This window comes from Mastigoproctus giganteus, chromosome 4 (genome assembly GCF_048544385.1).
Source record: "Mastigoproctus giganteus isolate SK-2022 chromosome 4, ASM4854438v1, whole genome shotgun sequence".
Taxonomy (NCBI): Eukaryota; Metazoa; Arthropoda; class Arachnida; order Uropygi; family Thelyphonidae; genus Mastigoproctus; species Mastigoproctus giganteus.
Window position 1 is genome coordinate 42,900,504 of NC_143578.1, and position 25,308 is coordinate 42,925,811.

The window sequence follows — 25,308 nt, forward strand, 5'->3', positions numbered from 1 at the left end:
GGAAACCATAGTATCCAGTCTCATTCGTTGTGATATAACATCGACATGATTCAGGAGTGCTATGGTCCATTTTTTCCGCCTTCAGCTCTCAGAGACGAAAAAATGAACACAAGATCTTTTAATGTCTGAGAGAAATGACAAACCGAAAAACTGATACCTCTCCTTGTATGGGGATGAGAGACTTCATTTTGTTTTTTCATCCATGCGCTTAAAAGTCTTGACGCGCCCGTGACTGTAGAAAACAGTTCATAATGCTGGGCAAAATCAAAACAATTGTCAGAAAAGAAAAATCTGGGATCCTGAAACGCCCCCATGAAATTGAATAAATGCTTCTTTATTTTACAAAATGAATAGTACTGTGTTCAGTTAGTAAACAGAGCCTCATTGTTTTGAGTTTCTTGTTTTTAGGAGCTAGATTTACGTCTTCGTGATGACACCGTTGTTATCCACTAAGGAGCAGAATATTTTTATGGATTATTATTATTTTTTTGTTTTATTATTACTATTTTTTTTTATTTCAAGAAGATTGTGCACATATAAAATGTTGCAATTTCAGTCATCGTATTGTCGAATCACTTTCGAGAAAGGTTTGGGTACTGCTGGTCGTACTCACCATATTTACCCGACCTTAACTATTTCAGAAGAATCATGTGTAGTGAAGCAATTAGTTGAAACTGAAGCTGTTGTAAAACATGCTGTAACAGCAAAGAACTTTGCTCTTCGTTTATCGAAGGTAGTAGGGCATCAGAGGCATCTAACTCACCAGGTATTGCACTACTTCCTCCACTCAATGTTGGCTGTACTTATCTGGTGAATAAAGAATCTTATGCTATTCGTTTTGGATTATTCGTTAAAATGTAATGATTTTGCAGATAGTCTTCTACGAACTTTAAACATGTTATTATTAATAATATTACAAAATAAAAAGGCTTTTTTCATTACCTTTCATTAAGGCCCCTCTTGAAATTTTCGATGAACCTCTAATATCAAAACTATAACGATCATGCAGGCAGTAATCCAACAGATCTTTCGTGTGGACTAAGCATTGTAGAACGGAATTCATGTAGCACTGTTAAGGATAAGAAAACATATCATCCTGAATTATTGGTATACATTCAAGATTATTAAACAAACGACAAAATATAAAGCTCATCTAAAGTGATATTTGGATCATCGTGTTATTAAACTGGTAATAATGAAGTAAAGAAAGGCACCCTTTTCTACTCGGCAAAATACTTTATTTGAGCTAGATGAAATACAATAACAGAAAACCTGGCAAATATACCTGTCACAAGAAATAAATAATATGGTATAATGAAACCCGAATTAAGGGAATAACAGTGACTGTTCAGAAGTACCAAGAATAGATTCTCGAACCCTATGTGCCATTTTTTAGGAGTGCGGTTGGTCCACATTTTATTTTCATGCACCACAACGCCACTGCACATAGAACTCAAGTAGTGGATGAATATCATGAAACTGAAAATATCCAACTACTGTTGTGGCGAGCAGGATCACCAGACTTCAATCCAATCGAACATATGTGGGACGCCCTTGGGTGTCGTATTGCAGGCGACAGTCGACTCCTCAGTCACTTGGTGAACTAAGGTCTGTGCTCGGTGGAAGAATGGGATTTGTTGCCACAGAATCTTATAGACACCCTTATATCGAGCACGGTTCACCGCTGCCAGGGGTGTTTAGCCGTTGGAGGGGATCATAAGCCGTACTGATGTCATGTAACCATATTTTCCAGCCTCTTGTATCGACTTCTGTAATGTAACATTTTTAGTAATTCTTATACAATCCCTATAAATATCCTTTATATCTGTCCGAAGTTTCTCGCTGTCTCCTCATTTCATCGTTATTCTTTGCTATACCACCCTACCAAACTTTGTCCCACTTCATAAGCAAGCTGTACGAGTTGCATCACGTTTTCTACGTGTTCTGTTAATTTTGTAGAGCAATGTACTTCAGACACAGCATGGGTCTGTGAAGGGGAAATCTTGTTTAACCAATTTGATTGGATACTACGATGTACTCACAACAGAACTGAATGCAAAAAATAATTTTGATATCATATACCTGGATTTCAGGAAAGTTTATGATACTGTTGCATAAAACACTTCTGTACAAATTGGAGCAGTATGGCATTAAGGGGAAGTTGCTGCTATGGATAAAGGGATCGTTGATTGGGAGAAAACAAAGAGTGGTAATCAATCGACATTGTTCATGGACTAATGTTATTAGTGGAGTCCCCCAGGGTTTGGTGTTGGGCCTATTGTTGTTTTCTATATTTACCAATGATATTGATGAAAGAATATCAGGCTAAATGTCCAAGTTTTCAGATGATTCAAAGGTTGGCAGAGTAGGTAATGACAGTAATAACATTATGCTACTCCAACACGACTTAGAAAAGTTAGTAAGATGGGCTGAGAAATGGCAACTGAAGTTTAACATTGATAAATGCAAAGTACTGCATATGGGTAACAGTATTCCCAGAGTAGCGTACCAGCTCTGTGGCACTACACTCAGGGTTGTGGGAAATGAAAAAGACCTGGAGGTAATTGTGAAGTCAGAAATGAAGTTCTGTGAGCAATGCAGACAGGCCGCTAGGCAGCTCATGGCATTTTGTCAATGATATATATAGGGATTTTGCAAGAAGGGACAATCCCATTTTATAATGATTATCCTATTGTATAAGGTAATGGTCAGGTCTCATCTTGAGTACTGCATACAACTCTGGAGGCCTCATTTCAGGAAGGATGTGGAGCTGTTGGAACGAGTACAGAGAAGAGTAACGAGATTGGTGAGGGGAACAAAGGGGTGTACTCTTATCAAGAAAAGTTTCAGTTCTGAAAATTGCATCGTGTTGAATGGAAACGAAGAACTCTGGCACTCTACTACAAAGCGGTTTTTATCCTGGAAATAACCTATGGCTCGCCAGTATGATTTACTAAGGCAGTTACAGCCGTTAACAAAAGAATTCTTGACACCATCCAGAGAAATATTCTACTAACTATAACTCGTGCCTGTTGTACGGTGAGCTCCCATGCCCTACAGACCCTTCGAGCGTGCCTCCCCTTTATCTAGAGGCGGTGCGTTGTGGGCTAATGTACATGCTCTCTAGAGGAATCCAAATTACGTACATAGGGTACACAACAGATCCGGCGAATAATCGGAAACAGGAAAACAGTGGCTGGTGCTGCACCTGCGGCAGGTATGGCAAGAGAGAGAGATGGTACAACTCCTGTAAAGGAGAAATCACAAGAAAATTCATACCCCAAGTAAGCAGAGTCTACCCCAGGACCCCACATTGGTTCTTCTCAGGATTACACACTACATAGCTACTAACGGGCCATGGTGCCATAAATACCAAGCTAAATAATACTGTATGAGAATTGTAGACGACCCAAATTGTGGATGCGGAGAATTAGAGACTTGGCAACACATAATGAATGAATGTGAATACTATGAGGATCTCCGAAGAATTCTGATAACCAAGACTACATACCTTCCCCGTAACCAGGACACGGAAGAAGAATACAAAGCGTTCAGTAAGTTCGCGCAGGATCTTTTTTGCAAAGAGGACAGTGATTGCGCTGCACAACAACGCAGGAGATTAACAAAGCAGATCGTAGACCCACATCAAATGAGCAAGAAATGAGCAGCAAGGAACCTAAGTAAGGGAATGGTGCCCCTATCAACAAATCCTTATTGACTGAACACCCAGAAATGACACCTAAACTTGATGCTACTTAATAGAGAAGGCAATGAACGAAGAGGAGGATGCCTATGGCGACCTGACACTGATGATGGATATGTCCCAAATCAGCCTCATGTCTGATGGACAAGAACTGACACCATCTTTAGCCACAATGCGCTGAGTAGTAGTACAGGATTCCCCACCAAAACCAAAACTGGCAAATGGAAGAATTGGAAATACAAATGAAGAATGAAATATCAACAAATGGAATAACCTTCTAGTCCCCCAGTCGGGGTGTTAGGAACCACTTCCTGAATCTGACCTTTCGCCATTTGGCGATCTAAACCAGGTGCCCTACCCTGGTTTCTTTAAATCCCCATCCCCTGGTGGGGGGGCATAGACGGGTTCCCGTCTCCTACCCCCTTCTCTTGGTGGGGCCTGTCCTCACTGATCTTCACGGAGACGCCTTCCCTATTGTCCCCTTATCTCTATCTGTTCCCCCTAGCCTTCAGTTTCTCCCCCTACTCAAACTTAACTTACCGGGTATGCTCATAAAATAACTTAATTGAACTAGCGCAAAATTTAACCCCTCTCACTTAAACCTATACTCCAATTTGGCTGTAAATTCACCGCAATGCTCCCCCCTTTTTTATTTTTAGGTCTTTACCACCGAAATCTTCGGAAACTAGGTGGCAGGGCCTGCCAGAGTACTTAAAAATCTACTGGGTGCCTGATCTGCCTCCTCGTGGAAAAGTGCGGGCAACGGCGGGTCCCACTAGGGGGCCCAACGCTAAATGGTCAGAAGAACAACAGAACAAAACACTACACGACATTCCACTCCCCACACACTTAAATCTCTGGCCCAAGAGTACTGTGATACACAAATAGAGTATACAACGCGGATTGGGAGAAATCCCTGGTGCCGTCAGACAGTGAACATACTTTACACCTGAGGGGCACAAAATCATATTGAGGAAGGACAGTATCAGAATAGATGTGCGGAAGTTAGTCTTTAGCCAGCGGGTAGTTGATTGCAGGAACAAACTTTCAACTGTTGTCGTTAGTTGATGGCTTAAATGAATTCAAGGAAGAACTGGATAAATTATTGGAGGGAATGAATAGGTGAAATAGGAGGTGTCATTTTTTTTTTTTTTTTTTTTGTTTGGCTGATGCTGTATAAGCTTACTTTCTTGCATTATTTGCCACTGCTAATGCTAAAAGTTTAAAAACAGCAGCTTAGTGTCATTTCAGGTTTTGTAATGTTTCCGAGACTACAGAAATTTCCTTCATTACTTTCATTTGAGGTTGGAGGATATGAATTTTATGTGCTGACATGCAAAGAAGTTCGATTTGGTTTTCTTAGCAGTATCCTATGGCTGATAAGAAGCAATGCAATAGATGAGAAGCCTTATTATAAAGGAAAGGTTTCCATGATGTAACCAGTTTCTCTCATAATAACTTTAATTAAAGAAGGTAAACAATGAGTAAATTCTTTAGGAAGTATAAATTATACCAAATTATTTTATCGTATTATTTTTAAAATACTGTACACAGTTATTTCTTGATCCATTTTACCAGCCACAGTTTAGTCTAAATATCCTGATTTCTGTTATTTAGATTGATAGAGGAAAAGAGAAATAAAGGAAACGATCCAGTATGGCAAGCTGAAAGTAGATCTGTCCTTTTGTGAACGCAAGTGTCCTCCTTAAGTTCACTTTTATATTTTCAGTGCTATTTATAGGCCCACAGTCACTTATGTCTCAAGTCTTACATCGTAGAAAGGCCCTTCCAATTTTTGTATTCTCTTGTCTCTTAGAAAAAATTTTCGCAAGAACTTTAATATAACTTATAGCGAAAAATTCACTCTAACGCTCACGATTTACATTAGGCCACGTGGCCCTGACTACATCAGCACTCTCTGGTGAGAAGATAAAAAAAAAAGGTTGATACAAATATCCAAATTTATCTTATCATATTTTATTTAGTGCAAATGACAACTTGGTTCTGTCTTAAAATCTCGTTAGTTTAAGTCACGGTTGTTAAGATAACTAACAGTTGTACGTATACTTGCGTGTACACACTAATGACAGGAGTATAGTAAATAAATTTGATGAATTTGAAGTACTAAGTCATCAAATGTAGATATTGAAGGGATATTTGTGATATGCTATCACTGAGACATAAACGATGCAAAATTTGAATACGGGGAATACAATGCTTGCATAAAGGACACACAGGACAGTACAGGAAAGGTGAAGGGGTTATACTCGTAGTTAAGAAGCATATTAACTAATGCAGTTCATTTGCATCCAGTCGACATGAGCTGTCAGTGTGGTATTGAGTCAGTTTGGTGTGACATGAGCACCGAGAAAATGAAAATGAGAGTAGGGGTGTGTTATAGGCTTAGAGACTGGAGTGAGTATAACAAACAACATACAGAGAAATAGCGTGGACCAATATATCAGAATATCTTATCATTTTAACTTTCCAGATGTTGACTGGAATATGTGGGTTGGTTACTCACACACTATCAAAACTTTTGTGGATTTATTGGATGACTGTTTTCTACATCAGCATATTAAAGAGGCGGCGACCACAGGAAGCGATACTCTTGATCTGATTATTATCAGCGATTCTTCATGAGTTAAGAATTTGCAGGTAAAATACTGACTGGATGGCAATGATCACAGTGTACTTATGTGGGATTTACTTAAAGACATAACTAGTGTAAAGGGTAAAGGGAAAGGTTTTGCTTTCGTAAGGGTGACTACGGTATTCTCAGATGGTTCTTAAACTCAACTCGGTTAGACCAACTGATAATGTTACCATCAACAAATTCTAAATGGGAAGCATTGGGAGAAGTATGTATAACTGAGGAAAGCGGAAAAGAGATTGTTGAAGATAAATTAAAAATGTGCCTGGAGTGGATGGGAACTATCCAATTATATTAAGGAAGCCATCAAAGGAGGTAAGCAAATCGTTTAGCCATAATTATGAGCGCATCTTTGGATTCAGCGTGAGTTCCTATGGACTGGAGATGTGCGATTCTATTCCCCAATTCAAAAAGAGAAATCAAAAAATGACACGAGTAATTACAGACCTGTTTGCTTAACTTCTGTTCCAGAAATATAATGGAGTCACTCGTTAAAGAAGTAATGTAGGACCATCTTCACAGGAATGGAATTATTTATATTGCAATCACAGCATGAATTTGTTAGGGGCGACCTTGTTTGACCAATCTGATTGGTTACTATGATGCAGTAACAGAGAAACTGTATGCAAAATATAATTTTGATGCCATATGCTGAGGAAGGCTTTTGATAACGTTGCAGATAAGACTTCTGTACAAACCGGAGCAATCTGGCATTAAGGTCTAGTTACTGCTATGAATAAAGGGATGGTAGAGTGGGAGAAGACGGAGAATTATTATTAATGGACACTGCTCTTCGTAGACTAATGTTATTAGTGGGTCCGCCAGGGTTCATTGCTGGGTCCATTATTGTTTTTTATATTTATTAATGATATTGGTGAAGGTATATCAGGATTCATGTCTAAGTTTGCAGATGATACAAAGGTTATCAGCTGGTTAATGACAGTAATCAGGGTAAGCTACTGCAACAAGATCTAGAAAAATTAGGCAATGACTGAGAAATGGCAGATGAAGTTTAAAATTGAGCAACGCAAGATACTGCATTTGTAAATGTTAAACTGTACTGCATTTTTCAATATTCTAGGATTACTGCTATGGGTAGCAGTAGTCCCAGATTAACATACCAACTCTGTGGTAATACAATCATTGTAGTGGAAAATGAAAAACCTGTGATTGATTGTACAGTCAGATATAGAGTTCTCTGAGCGGTGCAGACAGGTTGTCAGGAGAACCTATGGTGTTTTGTCAATGATATACAGGAACTTTGTTAGTAGGGATAGGAAAGTGATTATCTCAGCACAAGGCAATTGTTAAACTGCATCCTAAGTATTGCATACAGGTCTGGAGACCTCATTTTAGGATCTGCTGGTATCGGTGCAGAGAAGGGCAACGAGATTGGTGAAGGGAATAAAAGGATAGTTTTACCAAGAAAGGCTTCGGTTCTACAAACGGCAGCGTCTGGAGACCTAGACACCTACGAGGCGATCTGATTGAGGTGTTTAAGGCTTTGAATGGATTGAGCAAGCTCAGTCTGATGGTATTCTTTCTCTTGCTCAGATTACACCTTTGAGAGGACATAAATTCAAATTGAGGAAGGATGATTGCAGGATAGATCTGTGGAAGTGGCCTTCAGTCAGTGAGTAGTTGATTGTTGGAGCGCTCTTTCATCTGTTGTGCAGTGGATAGTTTGAATAAATTGAAGGAAGAAATAGACAAATTACTGGAAGGGATGAAGGTAAAATGGGAAGGAGGTTTTTCTTTTTTTTTTTTCGCTGATGCTGTATAAGCTTGCTTTCTGGCATCATTTACTACTACTAATTTTTTTAATTTTATTTTTAACATATAATATACACAACAGGCATTCGCCCAGTTAAAGTGTATAACAGAGCAAAAGTTTTACAAAACGTAAAAATAAATGGTAGACTAATATACTTTGTACAATGAAAGTTAATTCAAACGGGAAAAGTCCAATTCACAAAAATAAAAAAGATATTCATGACGTCAAGTCCAGCGCTATGTAAACTCGCAGAAAGCAGTTTGCTGCAGGAAACATCATCACACACACACATACACGAATAATGAGGGCATCTTTAGCCCAGAACTCATCCGTCAATCGGTCAACTTATTCCAAATAGTTCTGTGAAATTGTTTCTTGTTCACAGCCATATCCAAGTCAAACTTGTTCATGAGTGCCAATGTTCTTTTGAAGAAGGAGTTCCTGGATATCTCTAATCTGGAGTTACCGATGTGGAATGTAGTCTTCTTTCTAGTAGCCACCACTGGAGCGTGAAGGTCAATATGGCACAGAAGATCCGGCAGGTAGGTTGAACCAGCGAAGATGTGGTAAAACAGTTTTAAATCAAGAACAGTTCGCCGAGTTTCCAGAGATTGAAGCTTGAAGTAGGAACAGAGATTCCGGTAGAAGATTCTGTGGTAAAACATGGGGTTACGTCTGGAAAGATAGTGGATAAATTTCATCTGGAGCGATTCTATTTGTTGTATCAAGTAGGCATGGTGTGGGTTCCATATAGGAGAAGCAAACTCCACTATAGGGAGTATAGTTGTCTTAAATAGGAGCACAGAGAACTGAGGATCTTGAAATCTGTACGTCTGCCGTTTAATGAAGCCAATTTGTTTTTTCGCTTGGTTTAATATATTCCTACCATGTTATCAAACACACATGCAGCGGTAAAAGTAACTCCCAGATCTTTAACTTCGTCGACTCTGGAAATCGGCATCTCCTTGATGTAATATTCATTGACTAAAGTCTTAGTTTTCCTTGTAGCTGCAAAGGAAATAGAGCTGCATTTCCTAGTATTAACTTCCAAACCATTCAAAGCAACCCAATCAGCAAAAGAGTTGAGAGCAGCCTGAAGGTTAACTGCATCATCTTGACTGCTGATACGTGAATATAGTTTCACATCATCGGCAAACATTAGTATCTTGATACCACCTCTCTCAACAAATTGCGGTAGATCGTTGATAAAGATGGTGAATAAAAGAGGCCTAAGAGATGATCCCTGTGGTACTCCTCTCGATGGATAAAATTCCCTTGAGACTTCCTGTCCGATGATCACCCTATGTTTTCTATATGAAATATAGCTCATCAACCAGGATAATAAAGGGTCAAGTATTCCATAGTGGTTTAGTTTTTGAGCAAGTTGATTATGCGGGACACTGTGTTATACGGGACACTAATAGGGATACGTCAAAAGTTCTAAATGCATTTCCACATATAAACGATGTTACAAATAGTGGATTAGATCCTCAGAATAGTCTGAAAAAGCCAAATACAAAATGTAGCTCTAATTAGTGCCTAGCCTATTTAACTACTCTTGGGCCTAGGACTCAACAAAATTTTTGTGGTCTATAGATTTCCCAGATATATAAATAAATGTTGAGGCTATCTCTGTCTTACCGGGGGGGGGGGAAGGCACATCTTCCTCTAATCCTTATCCTTAAATGGAAGAACATACATTTGCAATGAAAAATAGTAGAAATCAATACTATTGGAATTACAAAGCCATAAAAAAAAAAAGAAATATGTGCACTGTTACTATATAGAGCGCTTTAAGTTTGTGTGGTGTGCAGGCAGAGATTTCACCTTAGGACTATAAAAGTTCTTTCCGAGCTCTCCACACACTTTGAAGTAATAATAATTATTTTATAACATAAATAGTTCGTTGATAATATGATTGTTTATTGGTATATATATATTTCGGTACAAGATTAATAATCCATTGGTAAATGGATTTTCTTGAATTCTCCAACAACCATTAAACTTATTGTCAAAATTAAATTAAAATACAATTCTCGTGGTATCACAGTTGGTAGGATCGCAGTTCTTCCCACACGGGATGAGAAAAACCTGAGTTCGAGTTCCATCAATGACGGGAGAAATTTTCATGGGCCATTTTTACAACGTCGCTGAGTTAGTCGGTCTCAATCGAGGGTAGCATGGTTGTTTCTCCTGGAAACTGGAGTTTTTCGTCTAGCAGAACAGAAACTCGACCTCAGAATACACGCAATTTACAGACAATATACACGGATCAATATGGTCTTAGTCCCCGATGCTCCTAAAACCCTACTATAACATCAACAACAAATTAAAATACTGTACACGACAAATAGACAACTTTTTCTTTACCCCCAGGAATAATATATTCTTGTTCCTCCCTTGAACTTATCCATCCGTTATGGTATCCAAAAAAAGATCAGAAGTTGATCAAAAAAATAAAATGTCTTGTGTTGACCTTAAAACAGAAACTTTATTTATTTATTGAAAAAATATTAATAACTGGTGTTGTAGAAGACCAGAAAAGTGAAAATTGTAATATACTTATGGAGGAATATGATCTTGATTTTTGAACAATAAAGCACAATCGGTGATCAGTCTTCTGTATTGAGAAGTGTGAAAAGAAGTATTTCAAAATCAAGTCAAAGAAAATAAAATATAGTTTGTATATTGGTGTGGCTAATGTTTAACTTCACATTATGGCATTTCGTTGTATAGTGTAGACGCCTATAAGCATGGGCGCTGGCAGGATATTTTTCAAGGTGGTGGATGTGGGAATAAATTTTTTGTTCGCCAAATTTTCTTCAAAATAAATTAATGAAAAAATTAAAAATTGTGTATTACTTCGAAATCCAAAAGTGGTGCAAGTGTACCACCTTGCACCATGCTGCCGGCGCCCATATAATGCCTGTTTGATTGAGCATCACTCTTATGATATACGTATCTATAAGAGCAATGTTTTTGCAATCGGCATTGACGAGTCCCATTAGATGCCATATAACTAGACTTTAACTTATTCTGCAGTTATAATGATAAATACAAAAGTAAAGCAAACAAATATATGTATATTTATGAATTATTACCGTGTTTCCCAAATTCTTGAGTCCCACCAGACCAGGCTTTGTTTGATCAGCAAGTACATTTCTTGAATTAACGGAGTTCTCATTCCTGACCCTGTAGTTATATGGCTCATGGTTCTGAAGTGTAGAAAGAAATCATTAAGTATATGAATGAATAATGAACTTATGCTAGTCAAAATTGAATATTAACCCAATTATTACACAAGGTAATTACTAATGAACTTTGCAATATAAAAATATAATATTAAATATGAGAAATATGAAAAACATAATATGAAATTATTCATGAATAATATGAAAAAATATATGAAAATTATAATACAATATAAAATAATATGAAAAACAGAGTGGAAAGAAAGCTATATTAAGTGAGAAATGAAAAAAAAAACTTTTTGATGTGAAAAAATCTTTGGCGGCCCTTACTAAATTTCGGACTGAAGTAAAACCAATTTGTCACGAAAATGCGACGCGGAAATGACGTCATTTCCATAACGGTAACTAATTCACGTTTCTTTTAGGTATTTTGATTTGCATATATTGATTACGAAATAAAAGAGATGTTGTATTGTGAATATTTTATTGATCATTCACAAATTTCCAGGGGCGCCTGCGTAGCCAGGTGGGCAGGAGCAGCAGTGCGTAGCACACGCTTCTTGATTAGACCGGGGTTCGAGTCCGTGACCACCAAATGCGGAGGATGCGGAAAGGTCAGGGAATGACTACCGCATATCCCCGGAGCATTATGGCCTTAGTTGCTAATGCTCCTAAAAACCAAATAACAACAAATTTCCATAATTTCAGCTGGAAGACAAGATACAATAGATTTATGATAGCTAAATATGTCTGGAAAACAGTGTCGATTGAGGTATCCGATTTGTAGTTGAAACTGAGGGATTAGTGTTGAGAGTGAGATCGAACGTTTCTTTCAGGATGGTAATTAACGGTTTAGTTTATTCCAATCCGAAGTTAACGTTGATATGCCGGTATTCTATGCCGCTTATGATCATGAGTATGCCGGTACGAGTATAGCAACAAAACGAAATGAATGAAGTCAATTATAAGTTAGGAGAAATATAGACAACCGTTGTAAGTATCACTTGGCCGTTGGGTAGCACTTAAGATCTTTGTTCTCAAGTGATTCTCTACGGCTATTACACCTAATGATTCCGTCCACGTTAACATCGGGAAATGCAGTGCATATCAATGGTGTATCTTTAGCAGCTGTTTTCTTTGTGTTGTTTTCGAACCACAGACGGTCGCAAATGTAACATACAGAACAGAAATCATTTTTCATAAATCTCCTTTCGAACTCTCAATGCGTGTTCTTATATAAATAGTAGTCGACGTAAGGAAAAAGAGCTTGATCATTTAAACTCATCTGCTTCGCAGTTGGAGAAATGCTCCATTGCACATAATTGATACTCACTTGGGGTATATCATTGCTAGATGGAGAGGCTTTGCTGGTTGAAGGCACTGTTAAATCCAACCCTTGATTTTTTGTTTGTCTTTTACGCAATCTCGATAGTCTTTGTTTTTTACGCAATCTCGATAGTTTTTGTTTTTTACGCAATCTCGATAGTCTTTGTCGTTCTCGCGCACTTATTGTTACCTCCGTATTTATTTTATTAGGTTGGCTTGCTCGATACTCTCGACAACGCCCTGCATTTGACTTGCTATAGGCTATAGCACTCAGGTATAGCAGTGTATATTCAGTTCCTATCACTAATCAGAAAATTATTGATGTGAAAACATCTATAGAGGCACCTAACAATCGAATGTAACGAAAATGAGGATCAACAATACAACTACTTGTATTGTTTCAATCATACTATACAACATACGGCTACAATCAAATGGATAATTAGGCTATTGCCTTGGATTTCGCTAATCTCTTCCAAACTATCTATCTAAACCAGATAGTTCTATTGTCACTTCAACCAAGGAAAAAGCCGACCTGCTAGCATCCCATTTTTCTTCCAACTCATGTATTAATAACCTTGGTAAAATACCTCCCACCATTCCCAACACGATCCATTGAATGCCTCCTGTGGTCTTCCGACAGAAGGATGTCAGAAGGATTTTGACGAATCTTGATGCGAAGAAAGCTCCAAGTCCTCACGGTATTTCTCCACTTGTTCCCAAAACCTGTGCTCCTGAACTTCCTCCTGTTCTTTGTCACCTTTTTTCACTTTCTTATTCAAAAGGTGTTTTTCCTTCTGCTTGGAAATTTGCTCATATCCAGCCAGTTCCTAAAAAGGGTGAAAAATTACTCCCATCCAATTATTATCCCATTGCAATTACTTCTACTCTTTGTAAAGTAATGGAGAAATCAATTATCCGCCAACTCTTAAACTACCTAGAAACCATCCGTCTGATCAACGATGGCCAGTATGGATTCCGTCAGTGTCGATCCACAGGTGATATTCGGACTTACGTTACCCATTTATGGACAAATTCAATGGAAAAGTTTGGTGAAACACAAGCAGTTGCTCTTGACATCTCAAAGGCTTTCGATCGTGTTTGGCATAAAGGTCTTCTAAACAAGCTTCCATCTTATGGTTTGCCAACTGTTTTCAGTAATTGGTTATCCAGTTTTCTCTTTGACCACTCACTGAGAGTGATCGTAGATGGTTCTCTGTCTTTTAACTTCTCCACTAATGCTGGTGTCCCGCATGGTTCAATTCTTTCCCCCACTCTTTTCCTCTTGTATATTAATGATCTTCTTCCATTGACCGGAAATCCAATCCATAGTTTTGCCGATGATAGCACATTGCATTCCACTTTCCATTTTGAGAAACCTTGCCCTGTTCAATCAGCTTCAACTTCTCGAAAATCTGCTACCAATTCCTTAAATGCCGATCTTCAGGTAATTCTCCAGTGGGGCAAAGACAACTTAGTTGATTTCAACCCTTCTAAAACTCAATCTTGTCTTATAATTCGCAAAAAGGATTCTTCTGCTCTTATGCTTATCTTTAGTGACACTCCGATTTCTAGGCAAAATGATATATCTCTTTTGGGGATTTCCCTGACTTCTAATCTCTCTTGGCACAAGCACATTACAAATATTGCTTCCTCTGCATCTAAAAAACTTGGTTTTCTCTTTCGCTCTCGGCGTTACTTTTCTTCCAAACAGCTAATCACTCTGTACAAATCGCAAATCCGCCCTACCATGGAATATTGTTTCCACATCCGGGGACAATATTTGGGAAGATTGTTCCCAAAACTTCTCTCAGGCTTTTAGATTCCAATGAGAAGGGGGCAATTAGGTTAATAGATGACTCATCTCTAACAGAGTTTCTCCACACTCTGTCTCATAGACGTTCTTTTTCTGCTGCATGCCTTTTCTACAGATACTTCCATGGGCACTGTTATTCCGAATTGGTTTCTATAATTCCCGCTCTCTCTTTCAAAACAGTCCGAACACGTTCCGCCACCAGCCAACTTTCATTTACTGTCCAACTTTAAACTCACAGAACCACTTTTCATCTTCCTCGTTTCAACTGCTGTTTTCTGGAACAACCTTCTTTCATACGTATTTCCTGAAACTTACAGTCTACAGAAGTTCAAGTCTAATATAAACAAATATCTTCTCTCGTCTTCTGACCCTCCAACCCATGCACGGTACTAAGTACTACAGGTTCTAATACTTCTCATGTTTGGGGTTTTCATAAAAAAAAAAACGTTGATTCAGAGAGTAAATAGCGGGCGTGAGCATAAACCGTTATATCGTTCATGGCTTCGGTTCTAACTGTTGGATTTTAAAACGGTTCTGATTTTCGTCAAAGATGTTTTCACATAAAATATCTTTCGCGCGTACAGGGTACATACGCGGTTTTATCCCCCCCCCCTTTAGAGTTCAATGTTGTATATGCTAGTTTTGTGGGTCTGCACATTCAAAATGGTATTGTTTCCTAAAAAAATATATTTTTAGTATATCATGTTGAACTTTTCTAACAACCGGATATCTTTCATTAAAAATGATTCGAAATTGTTCGCATTGGTGAAACAAAAACTTCAATTTGCGGACAGGCCCAGAGGAAAACTTCTGGTGGGCTGAAGACCAGTCGAAGAAATGAGCTCTTTCCAATGAATCGCGTGCGTTCTGCTGCATTTTCAGAGGCGGTCTCTATGCAATGAATTCTGACCTAGATGTCAGAATTCAATGAAGAGAGACAGTGTTTTACTCCAAAACTATTCCGGTTCTTTTGGAGCAACACACACATACACACACACACAACACAATAGTTATTTACAACTCAGAAAAGCTTGCAAAAAGAACAAATCCTCAAAAAAAATTATAATAAAAAATAAGCCCGAGTATAACATTACATCACTTCAAATGAAGGAATCCAACTGGAGAGGAAGCGAAAAGAAGTTTTTAAAACTTAACTGCTACATGTTTAAAAAGAGCGTTTATAAATTTGCTGAAGGTCCTTCATTTACTTTGATAAGCCACTTTTTAAAACGCCTTTCTCCCTTTAACTTCATAAACACTTGACCTTGATTGCAGATCTGTCTAGTTTGTGAGAGGCTTGTCATGAATAAAATCACTCAACAAAGATAATTTATATAAAGGGCTTTAGTATGCGGGAACTGCAATGTTTAACGAAACTATGTACTAATAAGTGCTGATGAAAGGGGCACTTTCTTGGGAAAACAGCACCAGTTTGTAGAGAGCCATGTACACAACTATGCCGTTTTTATGCAGTCATGTTCTGAAATCCATATGAAAAGAGTGTGAACTGAACTTTTATGAATGCTGTTGTTGTTTTGGTTTTTAGGAGCATTAGCAACTAAGGCCATATTGCTCCGGGATATGCGGTGGTCAGTCCCTGACCTTTCCGCATCCTCCGTATTTGGTGGTGACGGGCTCGAACCCCGGGCTAATCAAGAAGCGTGTGCTGCGCACTGCTGCTCCTTCCCACCTGGCTACGGAGGCGCCGAATTTATGAATGCATACAAAGTTCTTCAAGTAGTTAATCACATTATGTAATTTTTTAAATTAATTAAGTTTTTTTTTAAATATCAATGCCTTCAAAAGAACTATAAGCTAAGGGCTTAGGTGAGTGGACAAAACACTTGCTTTTTTTATTTATCGGAATTTGTGAATCGATGATCCCATGGTATATAACCCAATTTTTGCCTATTCCAAAACATGGACTTCGATCGCTGTTCTTCCACATCTGAGCTGGATATCACCATTCTTCTCTTTCTTGTTGATTCCTCTCTACTTTTGACTCTTGTTTTCTCTCTCTCAGAGTGATTCAGAATTTTTTTTTTTTTTTTTTTGGCTGGTGCAGCATAAGCCTTAGGCGTCCTTGTACCATATGGTTAATAATAATAATAATCTATATTTCGCAGACCTAATCCAATGAAGTCTTAGAGTAGTGGCTCCCTAAATATATACCATGAAGGACTCATTTTGCTATCCTTTTATTTCCAACGGACTCTTTCTTTAAAGGTCCCAATTAGCCATCAAATTATTTTTATTTAACTAATAATTAATTCCTTTTTCTATTTTTCATTATGAGAGCTCCAAATTATGCGAAGTAAAAAAAATTAAAAAAATCAAAAGAAGTCATAGATGATCTGAAAACAGTACTGTTTGCTATGCCTTTCAATTCCCCCACCCCAAGAGATCCGTGGACCATAAGTTGAAATTCACATCTTCAGTGGCGATATTATATTACTTCCAGGTCCGCTATTCCGGGGGACGGGTCCCGAGGAATGGTTTTGTATGGTCGTTTAAGCCCACGTGGGGGCCGTTCCAAATTCTTTTGACCATACGAGGAAAGATCATTAAATAACCAGAATTTTTGACTACTTGCGAAAAGATTTTATGTGCGCGTATTTACATTAACAGATAGCAGCAATGGTAAAATTTGGATTGGGCGTGTGAAAATGGCATGCGAATAATTATGTTACACAGGAAGAGATGAGAAGTATTATTCCATTTTTGAACCTGCCAAGAGTATCACGTGTTTCTATGGGCATCAATAGCCGAATAGACTCCTCCATATCATGAAAGTTTAAGTGGAGTTATATTATTCTACTTTCTAGAAATCAGATGCACCATACGACATTAGAAATCACAATGAGACCATGTTGTATCATGAGGTACTTAGCTTTACAGTTCTCAATCGATAGGTAACATATTTAATAAAATTAAACGTTAAATAAAATTATTTTTTATTAAAATGCCTTCTCATAACGAACAATTTTAGCAGTCAGTCGTCTGATCTATTTATATTAATTTAATTTATTTTTTAAATAAACAATTTATGCAGCGATTGCTTTTCCAGAGGTAGCGCTGTTTCTTGTTTATATTATAGCAATGACAGAAATCGTATCTAAGCTTGGTGCGTCTGCAATTCTAATATTAATGGTAAGTAAAAAGAATATTTAATTTTAAGAATATTTAGGAATATTTTAAGAATAATAAACATTCCTAAAACGAAAGTCAGAAATCGTAAACTTAAACGTTTGAACGAGTTTTTTTTATATTTTATTTCAGCGAACAAACATTGCTAGCCTTATTTATAATTGTAATGACCTGTTTGTTTTTAAGTGACAAACAGAATTAATTTATGAATCTTTATTAATTTATTAAACATTATTTACTAACGAACTTTATTACTATTATATAAAAATTACCTTGTAGGGAATACTCTTTGCTTGGCGGGTTTGACTTAGTAATGCATGAAATATCACAACAACTGTTACAAGAGAAACAAAAATCAATAGTAATAACCCATTAAATTCTGGATTATAGAGAGATATTTTCATGTTTCGGTCTTCGTAGAAACTGAACGATCATCTTACTTGTGAGCTTTTCATTTAATTAAGCCATGGCTATGATATTCACTCTAGGCCTACTGACGTACATATTCGTATATGCCGTCGCTGCCTAAATGGGCTAGCACTATCATCAAAAGACATTGGTCTAGTACTACACCGATGAGAGCCTTTATCAAATAACGTTTTAAACAAAACACTTAATGTTCACTTAATTTTTCAAAATGAAACACTGTAATGGAGAAGTTAGAATTTCGTAACTACCGGTACACAGAGACTAATTTTATCTTCACTGAACTGATGTCGGATAGTATAAAAATAGCAACTCGCTCTTCGTATCTATTGTAGCAAAGTATGTTCTTTTTGGCATGTTTCTGTTTATTATGGACACATATTCTTTATTGTTTGCTCCAGTGGTATTGGCACTAATAATACAGTATTTGTAATTTCTGAATGAACGACTGAGTATATGAGTGTAGATCAGCACTCTGGTCATTAGTGACACAGACGTCGGGAAAAACCATTTGCGTTAAAAAAAAAAAAAAAAAAAATCCCCTCCCGTAAAGTCTATAAATGAAGTGCTACAAATAACATGGAAGAGGACATTGGCGCTATAGTAAAAGGGGTGGCAGAGAAGTAACAATTTCACAAATTTAATTGTTTATTAATTTGAAATAATATTTGAATAGCCTAGTTTAAAACCTTAGTTGTTTATCGCTGATCATTTTTTTAAATATTTCCCCCTGTTTTTTGTTTATCCACATTAACAGCATTGCAAATAAATGCTTCGATATGTGACTTTTTTTTCTTTTTGTGCCAAGTCGACTGCATGTAGTATGAAAAAGTTTTATCTACCCTTTTCGTCAGAGAAGAATAGATAAAAACATCCCTTAGAGGTGGGGAAGTAGGGAGCGCAACACCCGCTCACCTCCAGTTTGAAAAGGCGTCAAATCCAAAGAAGGGGTGGGCACATAGAATCCCGGAAACGAAAGACTGGGTAGCCCAAGCATGTTGAGCTACCCAGTCCTCCGTGTAATTCTTGCAACCGTTTCTCCTGATCTTTAGGATCGGCCCAGCTTCTTTTCTTGGCGGAGCTAATCCACTTTTGTATGTTGAATTAAACAAAAATAGAAAATACAATAAAAAATTAAATTAAAATTTATTGTATTTTTTATATAAATTTATGTACTGTAAATGTATATTAATTTATCTACAGATATTGTATATATTAACTTAAATTACATTAGCCATAAAATTAAATTTTTTGCTTGGATAAAAAAAAAAAATATATGTTGAGTGTTTTTGTGAAAATATGCCCAAGATGGCACGTCATTTTGTACTCATTACCTAAACTTCGAACAAGCTGTTTTCGTTAGTTTAAGAAGTGTACTATCAATGCATACATGCCTTTTCAGGTTTAAAACGTTAAGCGCAAAGTTGGTTAGGTTTTACGAAATACGTATTGCAACTTTAAAGTTGTAATATGATTCGACTCGCCGTTCATGTCTAAAAAAAGCAAAACTTTGTTGAAACGCCGATACTATCCTTTGCTTCTTACCATCTAAAAGAAAGGACAACTACCCCACATCTCAGTATAACGGACAGTTAAATTCAGGTGAAGTATCTTTATCCGTTTTCTGTGGGAACTTCGAGATGCTGGGGTTCCTTCTGGGTTGTAAGGTAGTTTCACTAATTTCACTTGCTTTCTTTGCTTCTGGGACAACAGGGCAGTGGGCCAGCACTACAAGAGAAGAGAATGGTCTACCAAAATTGAGTTGCAGCCCTGGTGTATACAACGTAGTAAACAGTCCCGTGGTTTGAAGAAACAAACACTTGTTTATACCACTCCATCAAGTTGGGACTGGGAAAACAATGTGCTAACGCAGCGTATCCTTAAGGAAATATCTTCAAGCATATAGACAATTAATCTTTACAAAATGGTCTGATACAATTATTGGTCCACATAACAAGCAGATGTTTGCTTTGCAAAAGCTGGAAGACATGCTGAGGAATCCTTAAGGAAATATCTTCAAGCATATAGACAATTAATCTTTACAAAATGGTCTGATACAATTATTGGTCCACATAATAAGCAGATGTTTGCTTTGCAAAAGCTGGAAGACATGCTGAGCGAAATGCGGTCATCTTGCCTTGTGTCCAATGCCTTTCTTGGTTACATTAAGGATGAAAATTACCAGAACTAGTTAAAAAGTTTATTGAAATTTGCAGAAAGGTGGGATGCAGAATGTCAATCAAACTCCATTACTTGTACTTTCACTTGAATTTTTTTCAAACTAAATCTGGAAGATGATGAAGAGCATGGAGGGAGATTCCACTAGGACATACAGTACTGTGAATGGAAAAGAGATATCAAGGAAGGTGGGATGAAGGTATATGGGTGACTATTTATTTCTTGATTCTAGGTGATCACACTGACAACACAAAAAAGAGAAAAAAGACATTCAAATGTTCATCTTTAAGTGAATTCTCCCATTAATCTGAGGAGGATGTCTACTTTTTAATTCGGAATTTTTTTTAGGTAGTCGTTTAAGTAAGCGAAGCAAAAATTAATAAGCTGTTCTGTACAGAAGTTAAACATTGTTAATAAATCTAATATAGTATTATTGTATATTTAATTGCCTTTCATTTCTGGGCAGGGCATATTTGGGATCAGCATACCCAAATTCCTAAAAAATGCGAAGAAATGTAGATGAAAAGAATTTTTTCGAAAATTCGTTATGTAGTATTAATGTTATAAATGTTATAAGTATATAGATGACTCAAGATTGTTACTATTTCTTTGGATTTGAAAGAAATTGTTAAAGATTTTATTAGCTACGTTTTTCTTTTTTTTTGCTAATAAAAATAAACCGATGAGTTTGTTATATCTGTTTCTTTTCACTGGCATCCATTTTGTTATGATTATTTTAAATATCAACAATTTTGCCCCTGAAAGGAAGGAGAGGGCACGCCAAAAACTTGTATTTGGTCGCACGAAAAATTTTCGCTACCATCGGTCCTAGACAACAGTAGCAAGTTAACAGCTTCTATTATAATACATTCGTGCGTAATAGTATCAAAATATATCAGGAAAAGCTCATACCTGACAAGGCAAGCAATCAGCACAAACCATGATCCTCCCTAACGGTATGGTGGTTTCGCCACTTATTTCTCGTTTGAATTCAAACCCTTTCGACGAATGGGGGATTTCTTTAAAGGCCTTTTCACTTGGGAGTTATGATAACCTGAGTTCAAGCAAATGTATGGGGCGCTCTTGAGTAAGGGTTTCTCATTTCACAAAATGGCCAAACCGTCCTACATGCAGTCTAACAGCCAAATGACAGGCACTATACACATACAGCGCATGTGGTGTTTTCCCAAGATTGAACTCCGGATTTCCGGCCTCTCAGTTGAATATTATTATTAAACATGGAACGGAAACGGCCGGTCGACGTCCGTAGCCCGTATTTAACTCTCTGTGGGTATATAGACAGGCCACGCTGGCCCTAGTTCATAATTCTGCTATGAAGCATGGACTAGGATTCAAAAAAGCTCATCTGATCTCACGAACCTCATGATGAAATTGGAGTTCGTCAGACCAGATGACAGAACAGCAGTAGTGTCCAGAAATAAACACTTGTAGATCACGAAAAATAATTTTAATAGACGAGCATTACATTACAAATCCTTTACCGAATTCACATCCTTGTGAACAAGGACCCGATACAGGGTTTGTAACGTAATGCTCGTGTATTAAAAGTATTTATCATGGTGTACAAAGTGTGTGAATAGTTTATTTCTCGATGGCTAACACCCAAAGAAAATGTCTCTTTTAAAGATATGATTAACAATGGAGATGTAGTTAGAATTTTTTTGGATTCTGCATAAAAATCTTAAAAAAACTTCCCGTTGAACAACAAATTTTAACATTTTTCATACTTTTGTATTTTTGCAAATTGTAAATTAGGATTAATTTTCATTAGGGATGTCAACATGCAGACCTCAAACCTCAACGTTTTTCAAGCTCGTAATGCGAAACGATGCAACTTAAAGAGGATACAATTTTTGTACGGAATTACCATCTAGGTTGTGGTAGTTGGGGAAAGTGAAAGTAAAAGTGCATTGATGTCCAACGGCACCAGGGGTTTCCCCCCTCTCCGCGTTGCTTTCATTGTGGGTGTACCAGTTCTCTGGGAATGCCAGAGATTTAAAAGTGTGTGGGCTTTGTATTTGCGTGATGTTGTGTACCGTTGTTCATCTGGTCGTTTAGCCGCTGGACCGCGACCAGATGAACAACGGTACACAACATCAGTAGTTGGGGAACTATATGCTGCATAAACAAATTAGGTACTAGCTTTAGAACAGCAATTCGATACTTGGTAGAATGTAATACGTACAGTAATTATAATCGCCGTGCTCCCACACGGGATGGAAAAAGGCCTCAGTTCGAATCTTTTCATGGAATTTTGTGACTTTTTTTTTCATATGTGGCTGAGTTAGTTGGTCTCGGGTAAGGGTTGCATGGTTTTTTTCTCCCTGAAACTTGGATTTTTCATACAGCAAACCGACCGAAGCATACATGCAATTACAAACGCAATATAATGATGCCTCGTAGCTTTAGTTGTCTTGGTGCTTAACGCACACCCAACTTAAAGAAGGCAACAGTGGTATTGTAGAACTGGAAGTCTGTTGCCTGGGAAGTCAACTTCTCCACCAAGAATCGCAGATAAGGTCACTTAATCTCGCAAGCAGTCCAAGTCTAATTTTAAGCTGGTATGTTTAATGTCAGTACATGAAAGATTAATTCATTGAATATCAAGAAAGGCTTTTGAATTGCTCTGATTACTTCCTTTTTCAGATCACATATCAAATAAAATAAATTTATATAAATTCAAAATACGTTGTCGAAATGAGTGACTTTTCGAGTGATTGAGATCGTTTGAATGAGTGATGTCAGCCCAGAATAGAAGACAAACATACATTGCTTCCACGGAAACGATAAAAACAGCCAGATTGACATTACAAAATTAACATCCGACAGCAACAGAAACAGTAGAGTCGCGGATTCAGCATTACTTTCAGTTCTGTTGTTTTGTTTACTTCCATTCAGGCGACTACGAGTCATTCTCTTGACTCACTGAGAAAAGACGCTTCCGAGAGCAAAGTTTGGCTGACATATCCAAGTTGCGTAAAAAACTTGGGGAATCTTTTTTATTTAAAAAAAAGTTTGTTCTTCTTATTTTAAGATCAAGTTTCTTGCTTACGTTTTTAAACACATCCTGGAAGCTTAAACCAAATTTTTTTCTGCCCTGCTTTTCAACATAAAAAAAAGTACGATGAAATATAAACAGAACAAATCTGAACAAACATTTACGATATCCTTACTATATTATGCAAAAGCATCGAAAGAGAATAGTTTATATATATTTTTATTTTCAAATCATAAAATGAAATTTAATTAATGTGCTGTGGCACGTTTAGTTTCGAAGTGTTTTTAAGGTTGCTGCACAATGAAATTCTCAAACTGCAATGCTATCATGTGTTGTCTGGATGTTTCCCTGTGTACAAACAGCGGTACTTTATTTTTTGCAGGAGCCCCACAGTGTAATACTACCGTTCTCTCACCAAGATGGGGATATTCCTAATAATTTTCACAATTTTTATAATTTCATAATTTTATTAACTTGATTTTCATAGTTAAGTGTTAATATCACTTAACTAATGATTGCCTATTAACTTGATTATATCTTTGGCAATTCTACGATAGATTTGTGTCGGAAAATTGAAAAGCAACACGATACAAAACCGGAAGAATGACTAGGACCCTGCCCCTAGAATGTGCCTAAAGTTATATTTATGGTTTTGTTTTATTTCTCTGATTTCGAGTGAAAATTGGTAGTACACTGGTGTGCAAAACTTAAGGACCAACACTATTTCTAAAGGTTACAACCACAAAATCTTTACTTAAGGTACTCTTTACTGATGAGAGTAGATTCAGTCTCAGCAGCGATTCTGGACGTCAGCTAATATGATGAGAGGTTGGCACATGGTATCACCCCGCAAACATCACTGAAAGGGATCGATATGGCGGTCGAGGTGTTCTCGTCTGGGGAGGCGTTATCTTGGATGGACGTACACAATTCCAGATACTGGAAGGCGGTACTGTACTGAGGTAATCCTTCTCCATGTGCGTCTGTTCCAGGTGCCATTGGCCACTAGTTCGTGTTTGTGGATGATAACGCCACACCCCATCGCATTGCAGCTGTTGATATGTTTTGGAAAGTGAAGACATTATTCGTATGGATTGGCCTGCCCGTTCCTGCAATCTAAATCCCATCGAACACATAGGGACGCTCTGGAGAGACGCCAAATTGCGCGTCCACACCCACCAGAAAATGTTCACCAGCTGAAGATGGCACTGACAGAGGAATGGACGATGTTACCGCAAGAACTTATCAACAACATTGTTCTAAGTATGAACAAGCGGTGCAAAGCCTACATCGACATTAGGGGTGGCCATATCTCCTACTGAGGACCACCTCTTCCCTTTTTTCCATCTTTGGCAGTGATGCATCTGTATCATGGCAGCCAGTGCTATGTTGCCGTTTTTGAATAAAGTCCCTCTGTACCGTTTTGTTTCCATTGTTGTGTCGGTGTTGAATTCCTTCATCATTTCTGTACCTCACGAGGTTCCTTTGGTATGTTTTTCCCATATCCAGGCCACTCCTTTGAGAAGCTACAGGTTAAAACCTGACTGGTCCTTAAGTTTTGCACACCAGTGTATGACTGGGATCTTTTATATATTTGGGAAGAGGGTGCATTTTTCTTTATATCCCGATTCTTAGTCTTGACACAACCTTTCTACTGATACCTGTAGACCACGCTTGGTCTTGAACATCGTTGAGAGAAGGTAATGGCTACTTTCAGAAGAATAATGAATTGCTCTTCAGCTTGTAAACATAAGGGTAGTTGTTCTGCCTTATGAATAAATGGTAATTGACTTGTATTTCTCAGAAGGAAAGTGCTGTTTAGTTATAGGCGTTTCTGTTCTATAGGAAATTTCCATAATGTTTTCTTATGTAACAAATGAGTGCAAGTCTTACAATTGTTAACACTCGGCATCAGAAGAACTATGGTTGTATTCGCAACAATACCAGAGCTCTGGCTTGGAGTGATTTGTAGAGGTTGTTTGGTCGTTTTTTTTTTTTTGGGGGGGGGGGGGGATTCATTGACTTCTTTAGTCATAGTAGGCCGCTTCGGTTGTCACTAGACGTGATCTTTATCA

At 37.6% G+C, this 25,308-nt stretch overlaps 1 protein-coding gene across 3 annotated transcripts in view; it reads right to left on the minus strand.

Annotated features, from left to right (window-relative positions):
• Window positions 1–25,308, minus strand: part of LOC150086672 (ubiquitin carboxyl-terminal hydrolase 2-like) — a 62,116-nt gene that overhangs the window by 23,214 nt on the left and 13,594 nt on the right. The window contains exons 1-3 of one of the 3 annotated variants that reach the window (XM_090372673.1): window positions 21,127–21,348; window positions 11,232–11,345; window positions 943–1,069 (exon numbers count right to left, since the gene is read on the minus strand). In XM_090372673.1, coding sequence (XP_090228799.1) covers window positions 943–1,069; window positions 11,232–11,345; window positions 21,127–21,156 — 271 coding nt within the window. In that variant the 5' untranslated portion in view covers window positions 21,157–21,348. Of the gene's footprint in view, window positions 1–942; window positions 1,070–11,231; window positions 11,346–17,882; window positions 18,242–21,126; window positions 21,349–25,308 lie in introns of those variants that run through there. The other 2 variants (XM_090372672.1, XM_090372671.1) reach the window with 2 other exon arrangements.